General features: G+C 33.5%; 1 protein-coding gene across 3 annotated transcripts in view; it reads right to left on the bottom strand.

The window, feature by feature from the left end:
• Window positions 1-24196, bottom strand: part of CNTN1 (contactin 1) — a 289420-nt gene that overhangs the window by 47883 nt on the left and 217341 nt on the right. For all 3 annotated transcript variants that reach the window (XM_019756344.3, XM_074325831.2, XM_019756345.3), the window contains 3 exons: window positions 18319-18477; window positions 9864-10013; window positions 1-71 (listed from right to left, as the gene is read on the bottom strand). In XM_019756344.3, the coding sequence (XP_019611903.1) occupies window positions 1-71; window positions 9864-10013; window positions 18319-18477 (380 nt within the window). The remainder of the gene's footprint in view (window positions 72-9863; window positions 10014-18318; window positions 18478-24196) is intronic.

The following is a 24196-nucleotide window of genomic DNA, read 5'->3' as shown; positions in this document are numbered from 1 at the left end:
CGCCCATGTTATGGTCAGCTCTCTGTTGCTTCCTCCCCCACCTCCCACATCTGAAGGAGCCACATTAGGTGCTGAAATAAACAAGCAAACAAATAAATAAATAAAACAAAATATAGAGGCTATATAATTTCTTCTGGCATTAAAGTTCTAATTCACTACAGAAACCACATATTTTTTTTTCTTTCACTGCAAAAGACAAACTGCACATGAAAGCCACTCAATTATAACAATGGCTCACAGTAGCTGCAATAATCTGTTTTACTGCCAAGATAACAATTGATTCAGTGCCATAGAAAATGTGCCAGTTTTCTTCAGCAAAGGGTAGCAAAGCAAATTTGCCTCCCCCATCTTTTTTCCCCCCTATATCCTTTCATTTAATATGATTTTGAAAGATTAGATATACTTTTTTGGAAATATATCACAGCTCTTACTTTTGAACCCTATGCCCTTCTATTGCAACTAACTGTTCTCTTAGTTTTATGCTTCAATCTACAAATGACTGCTAAGAAATGGTGCATGTGCATTAACAATGTTTCCCCCCCAAATATGGAAATATTGGAAATCTATTATTGTCCCTTGCGTTCCCACTTCCAGTTCTTAAATCTTTTCTGGCCCCATCAGTGACTCCAACTCTCCCCTAATCTCATCGCTTATATCTATCCTTCAGTTTTCAGTCTGTTTACTATAGAGACCCTGCATTTTGCAGTCTCTCCATCCTTAAAAGTCATCCTGTGATACTGTTTTCCTCTTCATCTCCAAGCCATCACACTCTTTCCTGTCACTGAACTGCAAAGAACTGATACGTGACTGCGTTTTGTACTTCGCTTTTTAGTCACTTTTTAACAACCCATAATATGTTTTAACTTTTTCTTATTACTGAAATTACTCTCTAAAAAAATCACAAAATTGCTTCTAACTGCCAAGCCTAATGGCTTCTTCTGTATTTTTCTTCCAAGTTATTCTTTCTTCTTGAAAGTCCTTCATGGTAGGTGCTGTCTCTTACTGGATTTGCATACTGTATCTTATTGTACACTGTATTTTACTAGATTTCCATCTAACAGGAGTTGTACAGATAATAAACATAGTTTGCCCTGCACTTGAGGTACTTGGAGACCAGCTACACATCTACATGGATGAAGTCTGCGTTTTTACAGAGGACATACATTTTCCCACACAAATGCTGTGGCTCCAGTCTGAGATAGCATTCCCAGATCTGTTAACATTTTAAAGAAAAGATGAAACAGCAGTTCTCCCTTGAGTCTCCAAATTACTTATAAATAGGAAATAGTCACAGCTTCCTCAGGGCTCTCAAAGCGAGGTGTCCATTTAGTGAATTGCTTACAAATAATTTTGACTTGAAGATAGATACCTCAAAACTTCTTCTAATATTAGCCATGTAAATTCTTTGGTGAAGTATATACATTAATTGCACAGAAACAAACACAATTCATGCTTTTCTTTACATCTATAAAATTATATGATGATTTCCTTTTCTAATGAAATTAATCTGAAGTTGGAGAGATTTTCTTTTACTATTTTAACTGTCACTATATGAGTATTAGAAATGAAATTTGTTCACAAGGATGTTAAAAGATAATTTACTTGTAGCACTTTGGATAAATACATATTGGAGACTGGGATAGTAAAATAATTCCTGGAAACTCTTTGTATCCCATAACTCATATTCTGAAGTTAAAAACTCTCCAGGCTATAGAGAAACAAGGAGTATACTGTCTTATAGCCAATGACTAAATCAAATTTTGTGTTTAACTCTACATGTAACTACAGTGGTCACAGGCAAAAATTTTAAAAAATAACTAGAATAATTTATTATACTGAAATTTGTTGAACAAAATAGTGCCTTCACCAGGACAAGTATTATTTTCCAAATCATTTCCCTGTGATCTTTTTCATTATAACTAAAATTAACCTTTTTATTTAGAACAGCGCTAAACAATGGAGTGTATTTACATTCGAATGAATATTTTTCCATTTTATAATGTTTATTTTAAGCTCTTTTTAGCATGCTTCAAATAACTAATTCAAGATGGATTTTCTCTTCAGAAATTACTCATTGAGCTCATGATGCTTTAAGTAAGACAAGCTAAAGCACAGACATAAAGGTAACTGTATCGCTCAATAGAGCGTTTTTATGTCTTTCTTGGATTAATTATTGACTTAATTTCCTCCATTTAGCTTTGAATGTTCAGTTGTAGTCTTAGCAGCTAAGGGACATTTTTTTCACAGGTAGAACTGACACATAACCTATGTATCAGACATGAATCTGAGAAGAGAGCAGCGAAGAGCTCTGTATTTGCTTTTAGCCCTGCAGGAACAGGAGGTCTTGGCCAAAGACTGATTCCTTTCAGGCAAGTAAATCACCCCAAGCACAAAGAGGCTTGTTTAACTTTAGGCTCCAGGGCATTGAACAGTGAACAAACTAGACTTTCTTTTAACAATAAATCACTAAAAGAATTTAAACGGATATTTGGGATAAATACAGAATTATGGAATTAATCATGAATAAACATTGTTTACCATTTTACTGTGGAAGGTTAAAAATAGTGAGGGGGTTTTAACTTGTCCATTGGCCATGATTTCAGTCTAATAGTGATTTCCTAATGTGATTGGGTTGTTGCAAAAGTAATTGTGGTTTAAAAGGTTAAAAATAAGTGCAAAAACCGCAATTACTTTTGCACCAACCTAATATGTATAAGATTGCTTCTGTATTTCAGTCATAGATCTAAAAAATATTTTGAAAAAAATCAATCCAGTGCCATGACTGTTTTGCTTTTCTATACAAAGAAACTAATACTACCAGTTTTACTTTTAGATTTGAATGCTTACATAATTTGCATTAAAGTACAACAGCTCCCCATTATCCATTCACTTCACTCAATTTCAGTTAGGTTTACCCACAGTCAGTGAGAAAATATGACATGAAAAATTTCAGAAACAAACAATTTATACATTTTAAATTTTACTCTGTTCTGAGTAGCATGATAAAATCTCATGCTGTCCTGCTTAGCTGTGAATCATCCTTTTTGTCCAGCGGATGTATGCATATACACTACCCACCTGTTAGTCACTTAGTAGCTTTCTCAGTTATCAGACTGACTGTGGGGGGATGGCAGAATTTGTGTTCAAGTAACGCTTATTTGACTTAAAAGGACCCCAAAGTGCCAGAGCAGTAATGCTGACAATTCAGATAGGCCACAGAGAAGCCACAGTGCTTGTTAGCATCCTCGGAAGGTCAGTGGTAGCCGAAAGCTATGACACAATGCCTACGTCATTCACCTCACTTCATCTCATCATGCAGGCATTTTCTCATCTCACATTATCACAAGAACGGTGAGGACAGGACAATAAGATATATTGAGAGAGAGAGAGACTATATTCACAACTTTTATTACACCATATTGTTATAATTATCCCATTTTATTATTAGTTATTGTTGTCCATCTGTTACTGTGCCTAATTTATAAGTTAAAATTTATCATAGGCATGTACGCACAGGAAAAAACAAAAACAAGTATAAGTAGGGATTGGTGCTATTTGTGGTTTCAGTCACCTTATGGTGGGTCTTGGAATTTATTCATCACAGAGAAGGGGGCTACTGTATCTCTTTGGGCTTTGCTGTTTTATTTAACAATGTATATAGATTAGCTTATGACAAATCCTAAATTATGAAAATTGTGGGGTGTGCCTGGGGTGCCAAAAAATGTATACACATGACTTGTATTTATCTTTTGTTATTGGCATATATGATTATAATTTTAATACAGTTTTTCCTTTCTTAAAATGTGTATATATACATTTTTTGGCACCCTCTGTGAATCAATAAAGATAGGCATTGATTCAAAATATATTCACTACTTAGTTCTTGTTAATTATTGCTTTAACTTGCATATTGATTTTTAAAGAAATAGTTACCATGAATGCAACTTTTCACTTTAATTTGCATCAAAATTTCATTTTTTTTTAAAACAATAGTAAAAGATTCAAAGTTGTTATATAATAATGCTCTAGAGTCTAGAAAACCAAAGGGATTAAAGTCTTTCATCTGCTTTTATTCTCTCTTTAAGTATATATACATCCTTTCTGAAGAGCTGTTAATAAAAATCAAATGAACTATATAATATTGTATATTCAAATGAGAGTAGTTCTTTTTAACTCTTATGATCTCCTGGTCTAATGGTGGAGCAGACTGCTAACACTCCAAATTCATCTACCATGTTAACATCAGTCAGTTCTTTCCATAGTAGGTAAAAAAGATAGAGTCCAACATAGTTCACAATAATCTTAATGTCTCAGGATCTCATCAGGCTGATATTGTAGGTTTATTTATCTATGCTTTGTTGTCAAACAGGAAATTTAAATGGGTGGAGCATAGTAGATTTGTTAACTGCTTAATGGAATGATAATCTAAAAACAAGTCATCTGGGGAAATGTTTACATGGATAGAAAAGAATGCTACATACTGAAATAATCATAATGCACAGTAAAATTATTATGAAGAACTCAAATCAATTATAGATTGCTTAAAATAAGTAGAATTAACATTTCCTACTTTATCTCTCTTGGTGTACTAAAAGCAAAAGCATCTAACGCATGTGTTAACCTTGTTTTCAAACAAAACAAATTATATTTTGGAATGAATTCTTCTAAATCATGACATGCAAACACCGTTGTCTTTTTGATCACTGCTTCTCTTGCCATGGTCTTCTATTAATTTCTAATTGCCAGTATCATCATCTTACCCTTTTGTTCATCCTTTTGCCTTCTACAAGTAATTTTGAGCACCAGTTATAAATACTGTGCTGTGTTAAGCATTAAAGATAATACTATGCATAAAATCAGATTCCAGTCCTGAAGGTGCTGTCTGTAATTTGCAGAAATTAAATATATGCAACTAATAGAAATTCAATGTTAAATATACCCAATTTGTTAAAGTTTGCTGAACGAATGAATGAAGCCCAGCTTAATAAAAGACTAATCTAGAACTTAGAAATGATTTTTATATACCATACCTAATTGGATACTCAAATCAGCAGTTTGAAATAAGTACAGTTGACCCTTGAACTACATGGGTTTGAACTGTGCAGGTATATTTATACGCATAATTTTTTCATTTTGTAAACAGACAATATAAATTTATGGTATCAATAAATACAATACAGGACTGTACATGTGTTTTCTCTACCTTATTTTCTTAATAACGTTTTCTTCTTTCTAACTTACTTTATTTAAGAGTATAATACATAATACATATTACATGCAAAATATGTATTAATCAATTGTTTATGTTATCACTAAGATTTCCAGTTAACAGTAGTAGTGACGTTTTAGGGAAGTCAAAAATTACACGCAGATTTTTGACTGCAGGGGCCACTGCCTTTTACTCCCATGTTGTTCAAGGGTCAATTTTATGTGGGGAAGTAGCGTTATTGTCTTTTTACTGGAAAGGCAAATGAGTCCCAAAAGAAATTATCAGGTCACACTGATCACATAGAGAAGCTGCAGCTGTAACTCAGGCCTCCTGATGGCTTAAAAATGTATAGTCTACTTCTTTATTCTATTTTATTACTAATGACAGTAACTAACTTTAATATAATATCTTACTAGCTACAAAATATGTTTTTATCACCATTCCCATCCTTTATCAAACATATTTAAAACATTAAATATAAAAATAAGTGAAACAGCAGAATAGCTTCATTAGACATGAAATTAAAGCTGTATGCATATTAGGTTGGTGCAAAAGTTACTGAGGTTTAAAAGGTTAAAAATCATTGCAAAAACTGCAATTACTTTTGTACCAACCTAATAGTATGAAAGTATTGATTCTGGTGTTGTTATTTTTTCTATTTTCCTGCTTAGGTTAATCCGGTAAATAAATGCCAAAATCATCAAAACAAACCTCACTGCACCATTTTAGAATATCAACTCACCAAATGCCGCTGCAGCTCTATTAGCTATGGGGATATGTCTTACAATGACACATTACTTTGAAGGAAGCTTTTGTTATCTCTTTCTTACAGTCAAAATTAAATGCGTTATAATAAATTACAAATATATCTTCTAATTCTTCATTTGGGACCATCCATTTTATAATGCACTTGTCTGAATCCGAAGACTATACCCAACTGTGCGCTGAGATATTAACATTAAGTAATTGGACAGATAAGGGCATGTGCTTCACTAGATAATGTAATGTCTTTCAATCAGTATAATGAGGCAGGAGCAACCTTTCCATCAAATGGGAACCAGCCTTTATCCTACATGGCATTATGTTGGCATCTCTTAGAGAGCCGCTATAAGGGCACATGACAAGACAAACATACCTCTGTTTTAGAAAGTATTTTTATTTTCTTATAAGGATGAAACATGTAAATGTCCAATTTTATGCATATTCAATTTTTTAATACCAGGATGGAAGGACAATCAACTAAAGAGAAACAGTTGAAAATAGTATATTAGATATACTACAAATTATTCCCTTAAAATGATATGAAATTATATGATCCTCTATTATGCTTATAAAAAAATAGAAATTGATTGTCAAATGAGGTGATTAATTACAGAGTAGACAATAATTTCTTATAAGCCTATTACAGTTTAAAATGAGCACTAATCGCATAATAAATACATTTTAGTCAGCAAATATTATGTACTAGACACTACTACTATTATTGCTTGTTTTTAAGCATAAAAAATAATCTCATAAGATAATATCCATTTAGGGATGAGAGAGGTTAAGTAAAGTACCCCTAATAGCTACTAATGTACCTATTAAATGATGGCACCAGGATTCTACTGAAGGATGAGTGTCCTGATGCTTCAATAGTGGACACCGCCCTCCCAGAAAGTGGTTTAGGAGCAATGCTTTAAGAATTAGAAAGCCCTGGATTTGAGTGCCAGCCCTGATTCACACTCGCTGTGTGTAGTCTTAACTTACTTGTCTGTAATATTAGGAATAATAATACCAATTTGATAAAGTTATTGTGGGAATTAAGTGGAGCCATTAAAGTAGAGAGCTCAGCACTGTATCTGATAATATTTAACAAGTGCATAAATGATGGTAGCCATAAAAGGTTCTAAAATATTTTCTTATGAAAGATTAACAAATGTGTTACAAGTTATAGGGTTTATTTTTTCACAATTGAGAGGAATAAATCGTGTCATTAGGTCACTAGAGAGCTGTATCTTGCATTGACAATCGAAGATGACTACGATTGTCATCACTTCATAGGTTTATTTGTTTGTTTGGCTCTGAAGACTTTTAAAGGAAGTTATTTTCCAAGCCCACTAGAGAGAGAATTAATTCCTTAAAAAATAGCATTTGAGCAAACCTAATGTAAGAGGTGATGCTTAAAGAAGGTAATACCCCAAACTGGTTGGTTCTAAGTAGCAACCTTGCCAAAATTTTAGGTTTGATATCACTACGAAACAAGTTTTTCCCAGTCTTTCTAAGAATAAGAAGTCACTGAGGTTGAAAAATCTTCAATTACATACCAACATACAAACTACTGGTACATCAAAGTATCCTTGTTTTCTAAATATGATATTAAATATAAAATTATATTCATAAATTGAGATACAAAAGAATCAAATTGAATCTCTCTCTGAGATATTTGTGTTGCTGTTCTTAAAAACATATTTGATTTAATTACTTCTACTTTGAGATAAAACAAAATCTAAGATAATTCTGTCCAGATGATCAGCTTATGCATATTAAAGCAATCGTTTCCTGAGATACGTAATAAAGATATTGTTTGCCACAAAATTCCTAAGGAGGAGAGGGGAAGGTCTACATCTATTATCAATGCCAGAGAAAGTATCCTCCTTTCCCGTGAATAGTTTTGTACTTCAAACATGTGTTCAGGTAAGACTTAGTTCATATTTTATTAATCAAGAGAACATGAAAAATTAATCAAGCTCAGTGAGATTAAAAAAAGGTCTATATTTGAGATAAGTATGTTACAAAGTTTAACTATTAGGTTGGTGCAAAAGTAGTGAGGTTTAAAAGGTTAAAACTAATTGCAAAAGCAGCAATTACTTTTGTACCAACCTAATAAAATAAGTTTACACAAACCAACTTCATTATTTAATTTTTTTTGGTAATTTTATTATGAAAATGAATACTCGTTAAATCAAGTGCACGATCTCTCGGCATGAAATTGTGATTTTAAACCTCCAATCTGATCAGGCCCCAGTTCCTTTTCATTTTCGTTTTTCCAGAATGGGCAACTGTGTTTTGTCTACCACAGAGAAGCCTCTATTGCAAACATGGGAGGCACTAGCGAATAACAATAAAAACCAAATACAAGAATCCTGGCTATGTAGTACGTATATCCTACAAAACATCAATTTATGTTACCTCTATATCTTAATGAGGTTTCTGTGAGGTAGAGAAAAAGGAACAATTGTGTTTATTTCACAGGTGGGTGTACTAAAACAAAAAAAATCGTATCTAAGTCATCTAATTTAATAGTTAAGGATGAACTCTAAACTTTTTTGCTATACCACTAGTATTGGCTCGTGCAAAAAGTTGTGTTTTTATGACTCCTGCCTGAGGAACCTCCTTTAAGAGAGAAGCTCAATGATTGAGTAGAAGTGTCAGACAGATCAGCATATGAATTCTGAATCTAGCAAGTAGTTATATTAATTTAGGTAAACTAGTGTCTCTGATTCCTGCCCATTGACGGACACTGGATAGTAATAACTACTTCAAAATATTATGAAAATTAACTGAAATGTGTCTCCGTGCCGATCAGCATTTTAGTATTTTTTTCCCCTTTATTACAGAATCATCATTTCTATCTGGTAAATTACATGAAAGTTTAAGACATAGATTATTGATGGCAGTCATGTGAATAACTTGGCTCTAAAAAATACATTAGCATTCATAATTATATTTAGAAGTTAGGCCAAAGAATCGAGGTAGCCAGAAACGTGGATAAGGGATATTAAGATATCACAGAAGAATTTTAATGGCAGTCTATCATCCATTTAAAATCTTCTCACCAAATAAAGCACTGAAGTTTGGCAAGGCATAGTAAAAATAAATGAACTCAGAAAGCCTACAAAATATTTTCTTTTTCATAGACAGGGAATAATAAAACAGAGCTATTATTAGAATTAGAACAATATTTATACCTAGTAATGCAGGGGGAAAGAAAATAGAGTGGAGTACTTCTTGTACTGAAGGCTATTTAAATGGAGCTGGTATTTAGCATTTTAAAAAAAGTGAACCTAAATTGGAAGAACAGCCAACGTTGAGCTGTGATAAAAGAGCATATTTAGAGTGATACCGAATATTAAAAGGACACATTACAGCTATTTCTCAGAGATGCTATGATTCCTCAAGTAGTATAGATCTGAGAAGCCCTCATCACATTCTCTCCACCCCTTGCTCACCCTCCCCTCCCAGCCCATACCTTCCATCCACCTGGCCTTTCGGTTATAAATACCTTTAAGAGACACGCAAAATTGTGAACCTTCTAAATCATAGAACCTGCTTAATCAAGAGTCTATCTGGTTAGATTCACAATTTACATTAAAGTTTATATTCTAAATATCAACTTCATTTAAGCGGTCTCTACTGGATTATGCAGTGGTTTCTATTTACTTTTCCCCCTACATTAACTATGTAAAAATATTCTTCAACTTCATTTTACCTTTTTTGATTTTTGACTGTCTTGACATAAAATACACACACCTGTGTGAAATACATATACACACAGTGCTCAGATGAATCACTTACCTTAGACCATTATTTATTTCCAAATACATTCAACTACATATTAAATTGCCACTGTATTTATAAGCCTTCTAAAATTTAAAAAGTTTCTTCCACGTACCGGCACCATCTGTTTTAATTTTGTTTGATGGTATACTGGGCTCTCCTATACCCAATGTATTGGTTGCTACCACACGAAACTCATATTCCATCCATGGGATTAAATCCACTGCTTTGGCCGCCTCCATGTTTCCTTCAATAATTGGGGGATCTAAATAAAATGAACATTGAATAGACAACATTACTTAAGTCACATCACTTTTCTAATATCCCACTTTCATTTTACTATTTTGAGAAAATGGCACAGATACCACTGAGTTGAAATAAAAACAAAGATGAAGAATGACACAATGTTAAGTTCCAGGGAGTAAGAGGAGAGGTCATTAATATATAAGACACTAGAGAGAGTGATATACATCTGAACCATCTATGTCATAAGTCTAGGGTGGGGAGACTGACGAGCTCCCAGGTCATGTCTGTACTGCTCATCCATGGACTACACCTTAAAGAGCAAGGAGCTGTATTCTCAAGGTGCAATTCAAAAAGATTTCCTGAGGCAAGGATATAACTGTGGCAGTTAAAAATTTTATGGAATGCCACTGATGTAGTGTATGGGGAGTGCATGATTTATTAGTAGGGCACTTATAAGTTTATACCCCTTTTTAACTGATTTTGTAGATTTATACCCAAATCGTTTGGGGCAGTGATAATAAATGTTATAATTCATTAAGATTTATTAAGTACTTCTCAGAATTCATGCTGCTAGATACTAGATACTAATGGGAAGATTATAAATTATGGGAGGGTATGATCTGAAATTGCTTATTTAATTGAGATATGATAAAACATACAACCAGGGAAGGACTATACATTATTTTACACTCTCTTAAAATATTTCCACTTGTGATTTTAATAATTAACCTACATATATACATGTAAATACCTATATACCACTTATATGGAAAATGTGTTCCTTTAGGCTTCTCTATGACTCATTACCTTATGAGGTAGGGTATTTTAATCTGGCAATGCATGCCATGAACATGTAGCTTTTTATGATGTTGTACCCATCTCCCTAGCAAATGCTAAGGATCCTAGTGTCCAGTTTCTGCTTTTGGATAAATTTCTGGATGGCTCAGACTATCCCATGCCTGACCCTGCTATGATTTTAACTTTCCTGGACATTAATTTTGCCACCTATTCTCTAATTTTGTTATGGACTTGTTCTATATATTTGACATATATTTCTTACTTTCTGATTAAAAGTTTGCCTTTACCTTTCCCTCTGTTTTGATTCTGCTTTTTTTCTTCTTTCTCCTCCACACTCCCTCACACCAAATCAGAATTTCTTTGTCTTAGTTCACATACATAGGGACTTCTTTTAGGTAATTGGAAGAGGGAAGGTGAATTTTTGGCCTGTGAAGCGCTCTTCAAGGAGAAAAAGGTAAAATAGAACTGGCTATTATTACATTGGGTAGTGTGGTAGCCTTTCTTCCTTTCCAGATACTTTTCAATGTCTGTGTTCAAATCACCAGAACCTGTGGCTGTGACCTTATGTGAAAAAAAGGGTCTTGTGGACGCTCTTAAGACTGGAATTAAGTTAAGAATCTTGGATCATCCTGGATAATATACGTGGGCCCGAATCTAATCACAAGTGTCCTTATAAGAGAAATACAGAGGACAGACACACATAGCCGAGGAGGATACAATGAGACCACAGGAAGAAACTAAAGTGATGTACCCACAAGCCAAGGAGCATTTGGAGCCACTGGAAGAAGCCAGAAATGGGGTCTTCCCTAGGGCCCTTGGAGAAGGCGCAGCCCTGTCCACACCTTCATATTGGACTTCTGCCCTCCAGAACTGTTAGAGAGTACCTTTCTGTTGTTTTTAGCCACCAAGTTTGCGGGAATTTGTTATGGTAGCCCTGGGAAAATAATACAGAGGTTTCCAGGCAGACGCTAATGGGACTATTTGAGAGTTTGTGATTTTTAGGAGTTGGGGGAGTCCAAAGGAAAAAGTGTGGTAGCAACCTGTTTGCTATTCCTGGAGTCAGAAAGAGAGGAGAGTAACTTGGACCACAGAAGCAACACTGGGAATCAGGAATGGGCTCTCAAATTCGTGTTTTTTTACTGGGTTAGTTTGGAGTCAGACCACTTTTTACAGATAATCTCAGTATTAAAACATCAGATCTTAACTGGATAATGCGTATCAGAGGTTTCTCTCTATGAAAACTAAAATGGTGTGCATTAACCTGGTAGGTTATTTAAGTTTTGGTTCTACTTCTGAATGTAAATTTTAAGCAAATCCTTACTTTAATTCTCAGATCAAAAGACTTCCTTAAAAATGTTTTATTTTAGTAACTAGGCATGCACAGTAATCCACAGATCTATTTGCAAACACCTTGAGTCCATAAGGCTCAGTATAAAAAGTTGCTGGCTATTCTTTAGAAGAAAAGAGAAACAAGCTTCAAGGGTATCTTAAGGCCAATAATTCACAGCGTTTTGGTTGCCTGGCAACCATGCTGTGGTGCCCAGGCCACACGAACGAGTTAATTGAGGAGCTTCAAAAACAGCCAGAATGACCTCAGGACTGAAAAACAGATTGTCTCAAGAATAAATCCAGGCAATGTAATCCCACCTGTTCTAGGTTCTTGGAAGTTGCCAAAGTGAGTCCTGGCATTTCCTTAGGGTATCAATACAATCGGAACCTTTAGGATCCAATTCAAAAACCAAACATTTGAAACTACCCAGAAAGAATTACCCTCTCAGAGTTTCTAACGAGAAAAGCAGGTCTGTGTTTGAGAATGGAAATGGGCATTTAAAGGCTTCTCACTGGTGCTGACACAACTACTCAGTGTTATGTTAGAGGCTCTAGACCCAACCCATAGATCAAATTGCCTGGCAGGACTCAGGAGGAAGCCATAGATGTGACAAAGAACCTTGCAGCAAAAGAGAAGCAAATTGTGCTCTGGCATCCCAGATGGTATGATTCATTGATCCTTCTCGAAGGAAAATTTGAATGTAGATTCTTAAAAACCGATAAATTCATATTTGAAATAACAACAACAAAAAAATTAAGCAACAAAAAGGCAAAAAATAGTAAATTCTAAAGAATAAATCTCCCACAATGACCCCAGTGTTTTTTTGTTTGTTAGTTTTGTTTTTTTTTTTAAACAGATGAATTTGTCAAAGATTTAAAGAGAAAGTACTAAATTCTAAGTAAAGATATGGTAGAATAGATACTCATATACTGGTGGTGGGAATAAAAACCCATTCTAACTTTCTACAGAGTAATTTGGTAATATAGTTATGGGTTTAAGCCTATTTACATTCAATAATTTAATTTACAAATGCCTATTCTAAAGAAATAATCTAAAGATCAGAAAAACATTAATTGTAAAGATGCTAACTGCAGATTTGTAACAGTCAATTCTAGTCTTCTATATGCAGGACTTTAAATATAAAGACATTTTTCTTCTCTTTTATAGAAAACATATTCCAAGTTCTCTCAATTGTTCCCCATAGCATGGTTTCCAGGATTCTTTATATTCTGGCCAACATCCTGCTTACACGCACACACACACACACACACAAAATCACCAACAATATTCTTTTTTTCTCTTAAAGCAGCAGTATAGAATCAAACACAGCATTCTAAATTTGACCTGAACTTCTTGTAGTACCTTGGAAATGGCATCAGATTTCAGAGGTCTATCACTTAAAAAGTCTGACAGAAGTAATACTCACTGTAGATTGTTTTAAAGGTATACGGTCTGTTCTTTCATCTCATTGATCTAAATTCCACCCTTGAACTGCTGTAAATTAATATCTTTGAAAAATATTTATTGAACACCTTAAATAATTACCTACATAAAACTGAGTTTAATCTTGTACTTTCCTTTTTAGTGGACACCACTATAAACAAAAAACATATGACTTTTATTTATGCATTTGTTGTAAAAAGTATTTTTCACATCCACTTAGGATATTGTCATAAAAGAACTTTCCTTATACAACTAACAAAAAGAACACACAAGAAAATCTACACACACACACAAAAAAAATCAATTTCCAGATCCCATCAGAGAGCTGAGTTTGTGAAGAAATCTAATGAACTAAAGTCATCATTGGTAGAGTAATGCGGAGAGGAGGAAGTAGTCATAGGTGTTCATAAGAGAAAACCGTTTAACTATTTACAGATATTTAAAGACAAAGTGCAGGCTGGCATGGCTGTTTTGAGTCCCTGGGAGCCCACAAATCAAGGAGAAGAGTCTGTACTCATCCACCAATTGTTTTTTGTAGGCCTTCACCAAGTATATTTAGGAAAATTTGGGGGCAAGACAAGAAAGCCAAGAGAGACATCCCTCTAAGGTTGAGACACCTCATATCTGCTTAAGTTTAAAAGCAGAACATGAAAACTAAGACTCCACATGCATCCTGGGCCTTACACTGAATATGAGTAAGTGGCCATCACTGGCTGGTTAAGTGGCAGGAGAGCTGAGACAAATCTGCCTCCTCTATGAGGTGCAGGTACTTTGGGTCTGCTGAGGCCTGAGGGGAGGATCGAGAACTGAGAAAACCCTCAGGCACTGTGGGCTTTAGACTGATTATCACAAAACAGCTGTCTAGACAGAAGCAGGGGATCTAAAAGAACCCTCCCTGAGGTCCAAGCTAGAAGAGCCAGTTGAAGTCTGATGGCAAGACTGGAAAACCATCAGACACTCAGATATGAGCGTAAGTTCTGATCCTATACTCAAATCGCTTAAATCCTGCATTTATCTGAATTTAACAGCAAAGATCAGATTATCTCAAAGATTAGGTTGACTCAGCACCTGAAAGAATGACACATATTTTCCTGGGCATAAATAATATATACTTCAGCCTCTACTGTTCTATTACACATAATGTTTGAAAATCAATAAAAAATTATCAGTCACATGAGAAAACAAAGAAATGTGATCCATTATCAAGAAAAAGGAAAAAATCTATAGCGGTTGATTTAAAGGTGACACAGATATTGAATGATCAGGCAGGGACTTTAGAACAACTTAATAGTTGTTCTATATACATAAAATATCGAGTTGGAAAGATGCACAACATGTACAAACAAATAAAAACTTTCCCTGGAACATTATGTGAACAATATTAAAAGGAGCCAAATGCTAGAAAAAAAAATCCTATAAATAAATATATATATATATATATATGATCAAAATTATTTTAATGAGATTTTCAGCTGACTGAACATAGCAGAGGAAAGGATCTATGAAAATGAAGAAAATTCATTAGACATTATCCCACAAACATACACCCACAATCTATGGAACACATCAAACAATCTAACATACATGTCAATAGAGATCAAGAGGGGACGGGTGGAAGGAGGAAGGGGGAGAGAGACAGAGAGAGAGAGAGAGAGAGAGAGAGAGAGAGAGAGAGGAAATATCTGGAAAAATGACTGAGAATTTCCAAAGTTGAAGGAAGATATCAACTCAAAGATCCAAGATTCCTATCATGATAAATACATTCCCATCCAGTTGAAAAGTGAATATGAAGAGAAATCTTGAAAGTAGATAGAGGAAATGGCAACACTCAATACAGGGATATGAAGTAAAAACAACAGTTGCCTTCTCATCAGACACAATGCAGGCAAAAAGACAAAGGCACAATGTTTTTAAAGTGATCACAATAAAAAGTAACTTAGAATTTATATCCAAAAAATATGACTTCAATATGAAAGGAAAGACATTTTTTTTTTAATTTGCAAAGGCTGAGTCTTTGACTTCAGCAACTTTAATAATCAGAGATGTTAAAAGAAGTTCTTTGCTCAGGGAAAGTATACTAGATAGAAATTCAGTTCTATAGAAATGAATGGAGAACCCAGAAATAGTACATGTATTGGTAAATATAAAGGGACTTAGAAACAACTTTCAGTGAACTGAGAATAAAAAAGAACTTCCTCAACCCGATAAAGGGCATCTAAGATGACATATTTAAAGTGCTGAAGGAAAGAAAAAAAAACTGTCAATGAAGAAATTGTATCCAATAAAACTCTCTTTTAAACCTGAAGGGGAAATAAAGACATTCCCAGATAAGCAAAAACTGAGAGAACTGGTTGCTGGCAGACCTACCTTATAAGAAATACTAAAGGAAGTTCTTCAGCTGAAAGCAGTTGACCCCAGAGAGTAATCTGGAAAAACACTCTCCAAATAAGGAGCACTGCTAAATGTAACTATGTGATTATAAAAGGCAGTATAAATCTGTATTTCTTCTCTTATCTGATTTTAAAGCCATTGTAGGAAACTATAGATATCTATCTATGTATCTATCTACCTATCGATATAGACATATTTATAAATATATACCTATATACTCATATATATATAAAAACACCTATATGTGTTTATTGTGCTAAAATAAAATTAATTGTGTGAAAATCAATAAAATTGTGTTGTTGATACTATAGTATACAGAAATGTAATATATTTGACAATAACTTAAAGGGGCAAGGAGAAGCAAAGCTATGTTAGAATAAGGAAATAATATCAGATAGTAACTCAAACCCACAGGAACAAATGAGAAGGACCAGAATTTTTAAATAAAAAGGTTAATATAACAAATTCTATACATACATACTTGCTTTCCTTTCTTTTCTTTGCTGCTTTGAAAGACATTAAAATTATACAATGCTATAGTTTTATCAGAAGATCATCGGGTTTGTAACATATGTAGATGTGATATATATAAATAATATATAGCACATAAAGAGGATAAAATGGAATAGAGCTATGTAGGAGTAACATTTCTATATCTCACTAAAATTAAGTTAGTAAAACTATGAAGTCTATTCTGATAGGTTCAGTTGTAGCTGGTAAGCCCTAGAGTAAGTAAATCTATCTATCGATCTATCTATCTATCTATCTATCTATCTATCTATCTATCTATCTATCTGTCATCTATCATGTATAGTCAATATCATTAAAATTAAAATTTTACACTATAAAAACTCAGTTAATGCAAAACAAAGCAGTAAAGAAGGATTAGAAGAATACAAAGAAGTGAAACATTTAGAAAACATATATAAATCCAAATATATCAATAACAACATTAAATGTTAATGGATTAAAGAATCCAATCAGAAGGCAGCGATTGTCTAACTGGATAAAAACAAGATCCAACTATAACAGAAAACATACTGAAGACTCCAAGATACAAATAGGTTGACAGTTAGAAAAGATATAACATGCAAACAGGAACCATGAGAAAGTTGGGGTAGCTATACTAATATCACAAACACTCTATATAAAATGGTACTCCTGTCCACTGTTCTATATGTGGTCCATTATTGATCAAACCATTGTTATATGGTGCATGACTATATATTTATAGATAATACTTATACTCACTAGCATAATGTAATAAAAGTGTTCCATTTCTAATTCATTTGTACGTTCTACTCTTATGTGGAGGATCACTTAATACAAAAATATATCCTAAACCCATGTAACAGATTTCAAGTTTATATTTGGTTCGTTTCCCATGATATGAAGAAATCATTAAAGAAAAGTACATCTATATTCAAACCTCTTAGTGAGCAATACAAATAAATTCCACTACATTAAGATAAAGGTAAAATGAGAGCAGGTTTGGAATGCATTGGTACTAATTCCATTTCTTCAATTTTTGAAAGGGAGAGACATTTTTTTCACCACTTTTGTCTTTTTTCTTCCCTCTGGCAAAATTGAGTCCATATTTCTACAGTTTTCTTTCTTTTTTTTTTAATGTATCTGAAAGAAATTCTGACAACAAGTTTGTTTTAAAATATTGTCAGAAATGACAAACATAAATATATTGTTTTCTCAAAAGGATCTTCTATCTTCTTTGATGTTGCAGGACAAAATAAACTGATGTGTGATATTTTAGGCTAGACATGAGAAATGGCAATGGTAATAGTTACATACAAGGGTAAGTACCCACTTAGTATCATTTATTTTTTCATGATCAATTTTTAGGAAATCTTAATATAAGAAACTAAAGTTGATATCCAAAACTTCTTTAGAAATATGTTTTGAAGAAATTAGAACCAGGCAAGTTCATCCTCAAAAAGTAAAGGATTATAGTAATAAAATTTGGATGCTTAAGTTAATATTTATGATCAATATGGCTTTTTAAAAATGCAGAACTATACAGCATCTATATAGTTAAAAAATGGGTCATAAATAATAAGCTATAGATGCCATTTGCAAGAGAGAGAGAGAGAGAGAGACAGAGAGAGAGAGAGAGAGAGAGAGACTTCCCAATACAACTGCTTCTTCTTTCCTACTAACTTTAAAATGTTTAAGTTCCTTGTGGTTTTCTTCACTTCCAAAGCACTGGGATACTTACAAAAAAAATTTCTGTTTAATAAAAAAGCATTTCTGTGTAGATGATAAAATTCCTAAAACATCCAGGATTTTGTGTTTGATAAAATAATTAACTTAAAAATATGTACAGATTACTCAGATAAATAAAACTCACCAGTCTTCGCATCTTTCCAGTCATCTGAAAGAATAGTCTTGGTCTGGATAGTGTATTTAGATATAGGACTATGATTGTCTGAACCACGGCTCCAAGTAAGTGACACAGATGTGGCTCTGATGTCTTCTATTCGCAGACCACCTGGAGGGCCCGGAGGACCTGGAACAAAAAATTGGGTAATGAATCCCAATTAGTGAATTAAGCTCACATTTAAATACAAACATGTCTTTGTTGAAATTAATCTAAAGGACATTTAAACAATATAAACAGTGTTGCCACATTCCTTTTAAATATAACCTATAAGAAGTGATAATTGTATTTATGATTTTCAATAAAGAATATCATGTCTCTTTTTAAGAAAGGAGATAAATATTGTCATTTAAAACAAGGCATTATTATTCAGTATACATATTATACTGTTTGACTCTTAAATGCACTTGACACCACCAATGGAACCTAATACAGATTGTAGTATAGTGATATTTAATGAGTGTTTGCTCCATGCATGAATCAGAGACAATGGCACAATTCAGTCCAGAAATGAGAACAGTTCAATATTTCAGTCTGCATCCCCAAAATGGAACAAACACTTTTTGTATAACCCTAATGTTATATTTTACTTGGAGTAGACATTTCTGAGAATGATGTTAGGTATAATTTTGGGTAGTATATTTCATGTTAGCTATAGTAACAGGAATAAATAATATTAAAAGAAATATTTCCTGTTTTATAAAATGTAGAAAACAATTATAAATTCAGAGATATACCAGGATTGCTCTGAAATCATCAGTTTACATAACGAAGTATCTTAGGACAGAAGAATTATTACTGCAGAATATAAAACAATGTTAAACATAGATTTTTATAGATGATGCATAACATAGTACAAACATTATTCATTTATCCTCCTAAATGAGAGCGCTGTGCTGGTGGTAGAGATGAAAAGATAAGTGAGACGTAACTTTTGAGTTTTGAGTAGCAATTTGTCTTGAAAAGGGTGAAATGAACCAGCAAACAAACAGCTATACTATAAAGTAGTAAATGCCATGATAATGGTATATAATGTGCTTATTCTTTCCCTCACAATTTGTTTTTTAAAATGAGAAAAATGTCCTTTAAGTGGTACAGTGGAATCCATTACTTAAAATGCTAAAGGAAGCTGCCTGTTATGAGAATCCTGAAATACACATTTCAGAAAATGGCATTTGTTTTCTTTGCACAGGAAACGAGACCATCCCCAACAGAATTAAGAATATTGAATATAATAATCAAGAACTTTGGTAAAGTGGAACCTTTATATTTTCATATTGACTAGAGTACTAAATAAGACATATGATTTTACCTTTTAGCAAAAATAAATATCTTCCTATTTATATATCAGATCAGATGCTTAGCCTACATGGAGTTTTTTCTCCATATGGGCTTCAGTTTTGGCAAATGTCTAGACAACACCGCAAACCTTCACCAATTTCCTAGTGGTTGGTCTCAAGGATGAAAACGTGTATGTAGATCAACACAAATGCATTAGTAACAACATAAAATAATACAAGACACATCCTATTGATAGTAGTAAATTTTATTATTTGAAAATATATAACATATAAATATAATAAAGGTAAACTGTTGTAAATGTATAATCTGTAAATAGTAAATTTATACTTCTTGATAATTATGAAAAGTAACAATACACCATCCAAAATAAATTAAAAGACACACAAATCATAAAGACATTTCATATTCAGCAAGAACATGTTGCATTTTTCATGTGTAGAAACCACACTGAAATACAGTGAATATTCTGGATCAGAATCAAGCAACTCATTATTTCACATGAAGCATCATCTCAAGTCAATTACTGAGTAGACTATTTTAGAGTATTAAAATTAAAAATTATAGATGAAAAACAGAAATATTTAAAAAGAAGATAAAGTCATGCATTCAAACTGTTTCTCAGAGCATTCAAACACTTTTTCAGAGCATATGGCATACAGAAAATGTTAAAAGGAATTTAAGACAAAATTACTACAGGTTAGTAGACAACAATTAAAGTTTAAATTATTTCCCTGCTATTTGATGAAGTTCTTGCAGTGGCGAATTAATAATACTTTTATAGGTCATATTAAAGTTGCACATTATTAGTGTATTTGTTGGGATATTATATGAATGTTTATTCAGTTATTCATTCATTAAACACCAACATTGTAATTACATTTGTCCATTTTTTTCTCTAATGTAAATCTGGCCTTACTAAATATTTGGTGAATATATAAACGATTTTGTCACAGCTGATCGTCAGACAGTTCTATAAGCATAACGGACATCCATAATCCAATGTCCAATATCCCACTTCCCTTGAAATACTGTATCATAAGGAGGTTTTGAGAGAACAAATACAAAGGGGTTGGTTTATATCCTCAAAAGCGTGGTGTGGCAATATTACTTGATTCTCCTCATGTGAAGTAGTCTTATCCATCTAGTAATTGACCATCAATAGCTCCCAGAAAATGTCTGAGAGAAAATGTATTATTAAAAAGCAAAGATTTTATATTAAAATAGGTTTGACGTTAAATTCTGTGTCCTGATTTATCTTGGGCAAGTTTCTTATATTTACTAAGCATTCATCTTCTCATCTGCAAAATAGGAGTAATAAAACTTGTCCATATAGAATTGTTGTTAGAATTGAAATAGCACATTTAACATAAAGAATGTAGTGCAAGACCTAGTCCATAGAATGTCCTCACTAAACTTTATCTGTTAGCAATAATAGGAGTGGTGCTATAGAGACAAACTTGGATAGCCTGTAAGTTCAACCCAAGACCATCTCTGCACTGTCTCCCAGAAGAAAGGTTTTTACATCACTTGTTCAGTTTTTCTGGTCAGAATAAAGAGAAAAGTGTTGTGGTAAATATAAAATGATGCAGGTACTTGTTCCTCAGCTCAAAGGAAGGTGTTTAGGAACTACCTACCTATCTGATTCTTTCAATGAAATAAAAGCAATACATACTTCTGACTCTAAGAACTCCTTTCTTTCTTCTTCTTCTTCTTCTTCTTCTTCTTCTTCTTCTTCTTCTTCTTCTTCCTCTTCCTCTTCCTCTTCCTCTTCCTCTCCCCTTCTCTCCCCCTCTCCCCCTCTCTTTCTCTCCTTCTCTCCCTCTCTCTCGCTGTCTCCCCCCCCCCCCCCCCCCCCCCGTCCCTCTCCTCATCACTGTGCCAACAACACTCTCAAGAAATCTTTAAGGAGAGAATTGAAGTCAGGAAACATGCAAGCAAATGGACTGATACACACAGTTTATTTCATTATTACCCTACTGATATCTCTTTCCAGGTTCTTAGGTGGTCCTCAGTCAGATAGCTTATGATTCCTAAGAATACAGTTTATGCCAAATTTAAATTAAAGAGAAATATATTCAGATGGGAAAAACCTTTGGAATTTGACTTAAATTTTAAATGCCTAAATACATCATATGATAAAGTTGTTTCATCTTTCATTTTATTATTTTTTTTCTTTCTTTAGATTTTATTATTAAAGATCCATAATGGTGGTGGAAAGAAAGAAACTTTAATTTTTCTGATTAGTCCTGGCAAAGGCTTTTTATCAGTTCTTCTCACTACCATTAAATATTTAGGGAATTGGAAAGAAAGAAACAGAGGAGAAAAAGAGATGTGGGGCAGGGATAAAGAGTTATTTAATGCAGGCTCTTTGCTTTTAGTTTTTATGAACACAGGTTTATCTATACCATTTGTTGTCACCATAACCTCTGGAGTTTCTGAAATGCATTTTATTAAGCTCATACATCGCAGCCATAACAGAGTGCTGGTATTTTCCTTTCCTGACTCTTCCAAATGCTGACAGATGAGTAAACATCACTAAAATGGTTAGGCCTATCCCACTGACCAAATTCCTCTGTTATTAAATTAATGGTATAAACTTCAGTGCTGATTCTTTGCATCTTCTTTTCCGACTCAAAATCAGTGTTTGATCGCTGCCTTTCTTGGAGCTAACCTTTCCGTCCTTCTTCAGGTAGAAGCGGCCACTATGGACTGTTCTCCTTTTCTATTTGCATTTCCCTCTCTCTCACCATTCTTGTTTTTCACCCATTGTATTCTTTCCCTCCGGCTTTCAGTTCTCTCAGAGGTTACCGATTGTGAATGCTCCATAAAATCTCACCTAAGAGAAATACTTAGTGGTCTATCAAGGTCCTTGTTTTTGTTAGTTTCTTCATTGAAGGTTCTTCAAAGTCAAACAAAAGGAATCTATAATTACTGAAGCTAATTTCAGTCATGTTTTTACCTAATGAAGGATTGTGGAAATAGCCAGAATGGTCCTCTATCATCTGTGGTTCAATGGAGAATCTCACTTGCCACATCTATATTCTGTTTCCCTAAATTTCTCTACATTCTCAATGCTTTCAGTATTAAATCATTGACTACACACCAATAATGAAAACATTTCAATACGCAACATAGCTTACACACATTTTAGAGTTCACTTAACCCAATATCTATATATATCACATCGGATGCTGAAGTCCAGAAGGGTTATTGCCAGAATCATACAGCTAGTCTGTGGCAGTGTGCAGAGTCAGGAGAAGAGAATGGGTTTCCTGGCACAACCCACCCAAAATGAGGAAAAGCCCATTTGAAATTCAGATTGCACAGTCCAAATGTGTCTGCCTACCAATGACTCCGAAGAACCACCTGAACACTGAGAAGTTGACATTGTTTGTACCCTTGTATTTGTCTGTATTTTTTAAACTGTATTTTTTAAAATGTGAATTCATAACAACACAAAATTTCCATGATATAAAATATTAGTGAATCAAAAAGGAAATTTACATTGTGTATTTTAATATAAATAATACGTTTTACTTAGTCTTCATTGTATCAGAGTCACTGCTAAATATTTTATATTTCTTACCAGTAACCCCATGATGTAGGCACTATTATTTTCCCTATTTTACAGATGAGGAAACAGACATATGGATAGATCAAATGACTGTTCACCCAGAAGTAAATGGTGAAGTGAGGATTTGAACCCAATCAATTTGCCAGGAGATCAACTTTTCAATAACTATAGCAAAAAAAAAAAAGTAATTTAAGAACAGCTGAGATAACATCATCTATTTAAAAATTAATATTCAATATGAATTTCCAGTCATATTGAAATTCATATCGTCTTTCTTTATCACCATAAGTTATTTCTTTATCTTTCTTTAATTTTACTAATATTTTTAGAAAAAAAGTAAACAACATGTATGTATGAACAAATACAGATGTGATTTCCACTCACTTCTCATTCAAATGTAATTAGAAGGAAAATGAGCAGAAATACAATTATTTATTAATTCTTTCATTTCCTCTTTCAGGAATGTAATAACATTCAATAGAGGAGAATTTAGATATTTGAACAAAAGTAGCCAGAAAAAAGAAATTAAAAATGATTATGCACACAATATAAATTCGCTGACCATATTATGTCAATCAAAAATTAAGACTTATTTTTCTGATAAACCAAATGGGATAGAAGATTTGAACTTGGGTGGGTCCTCCAGAATTAAAGAGGATATATAGTAGCTGTGACTAGCCCCCAGGCATCACTGGAGTTGGTACCAATCCATAGGCAGTATAGCCCTAATGTACTTTCTCCCTCTTAGACACCAACTAGATTTCTGAAAAAACAAACAAACAAACAAACAAAAAAAAAACTAGAGTTGGAATTGAACACAAAAATCTACTAGTCCTATTAGGACTTCACCCCACATAGCACAGACATTAGTATAAACCCTGATGTTAAGCCTGAAGGACATCCTGGTGTTGTCATTCTCTTTCCACATGCAATTTCGCAGTCCACACATAATTAAAAGAAAAGCACCACATA

This window comes from Rhinolophus sinicus, chromosome 1, assembly GCF_057876585.1.
Source record: "Rhinolophus sinicus isolate RSI-liver-muscle chromosome 1, RSI-T2T, whole genome shotgun sequence".
Lineage (NCBI taxonomy): Eukaryota > Metazoa > Chordata > Mammalia > Chiroptera > Rhinolophidae > Rhinolophus > Rhinolophus sinicus.
The sequence above is the reverse complement of the archived record's forward strand: the minus strand, read 5'-3'. Positions and strand labels throughout refer to the sequence as shown.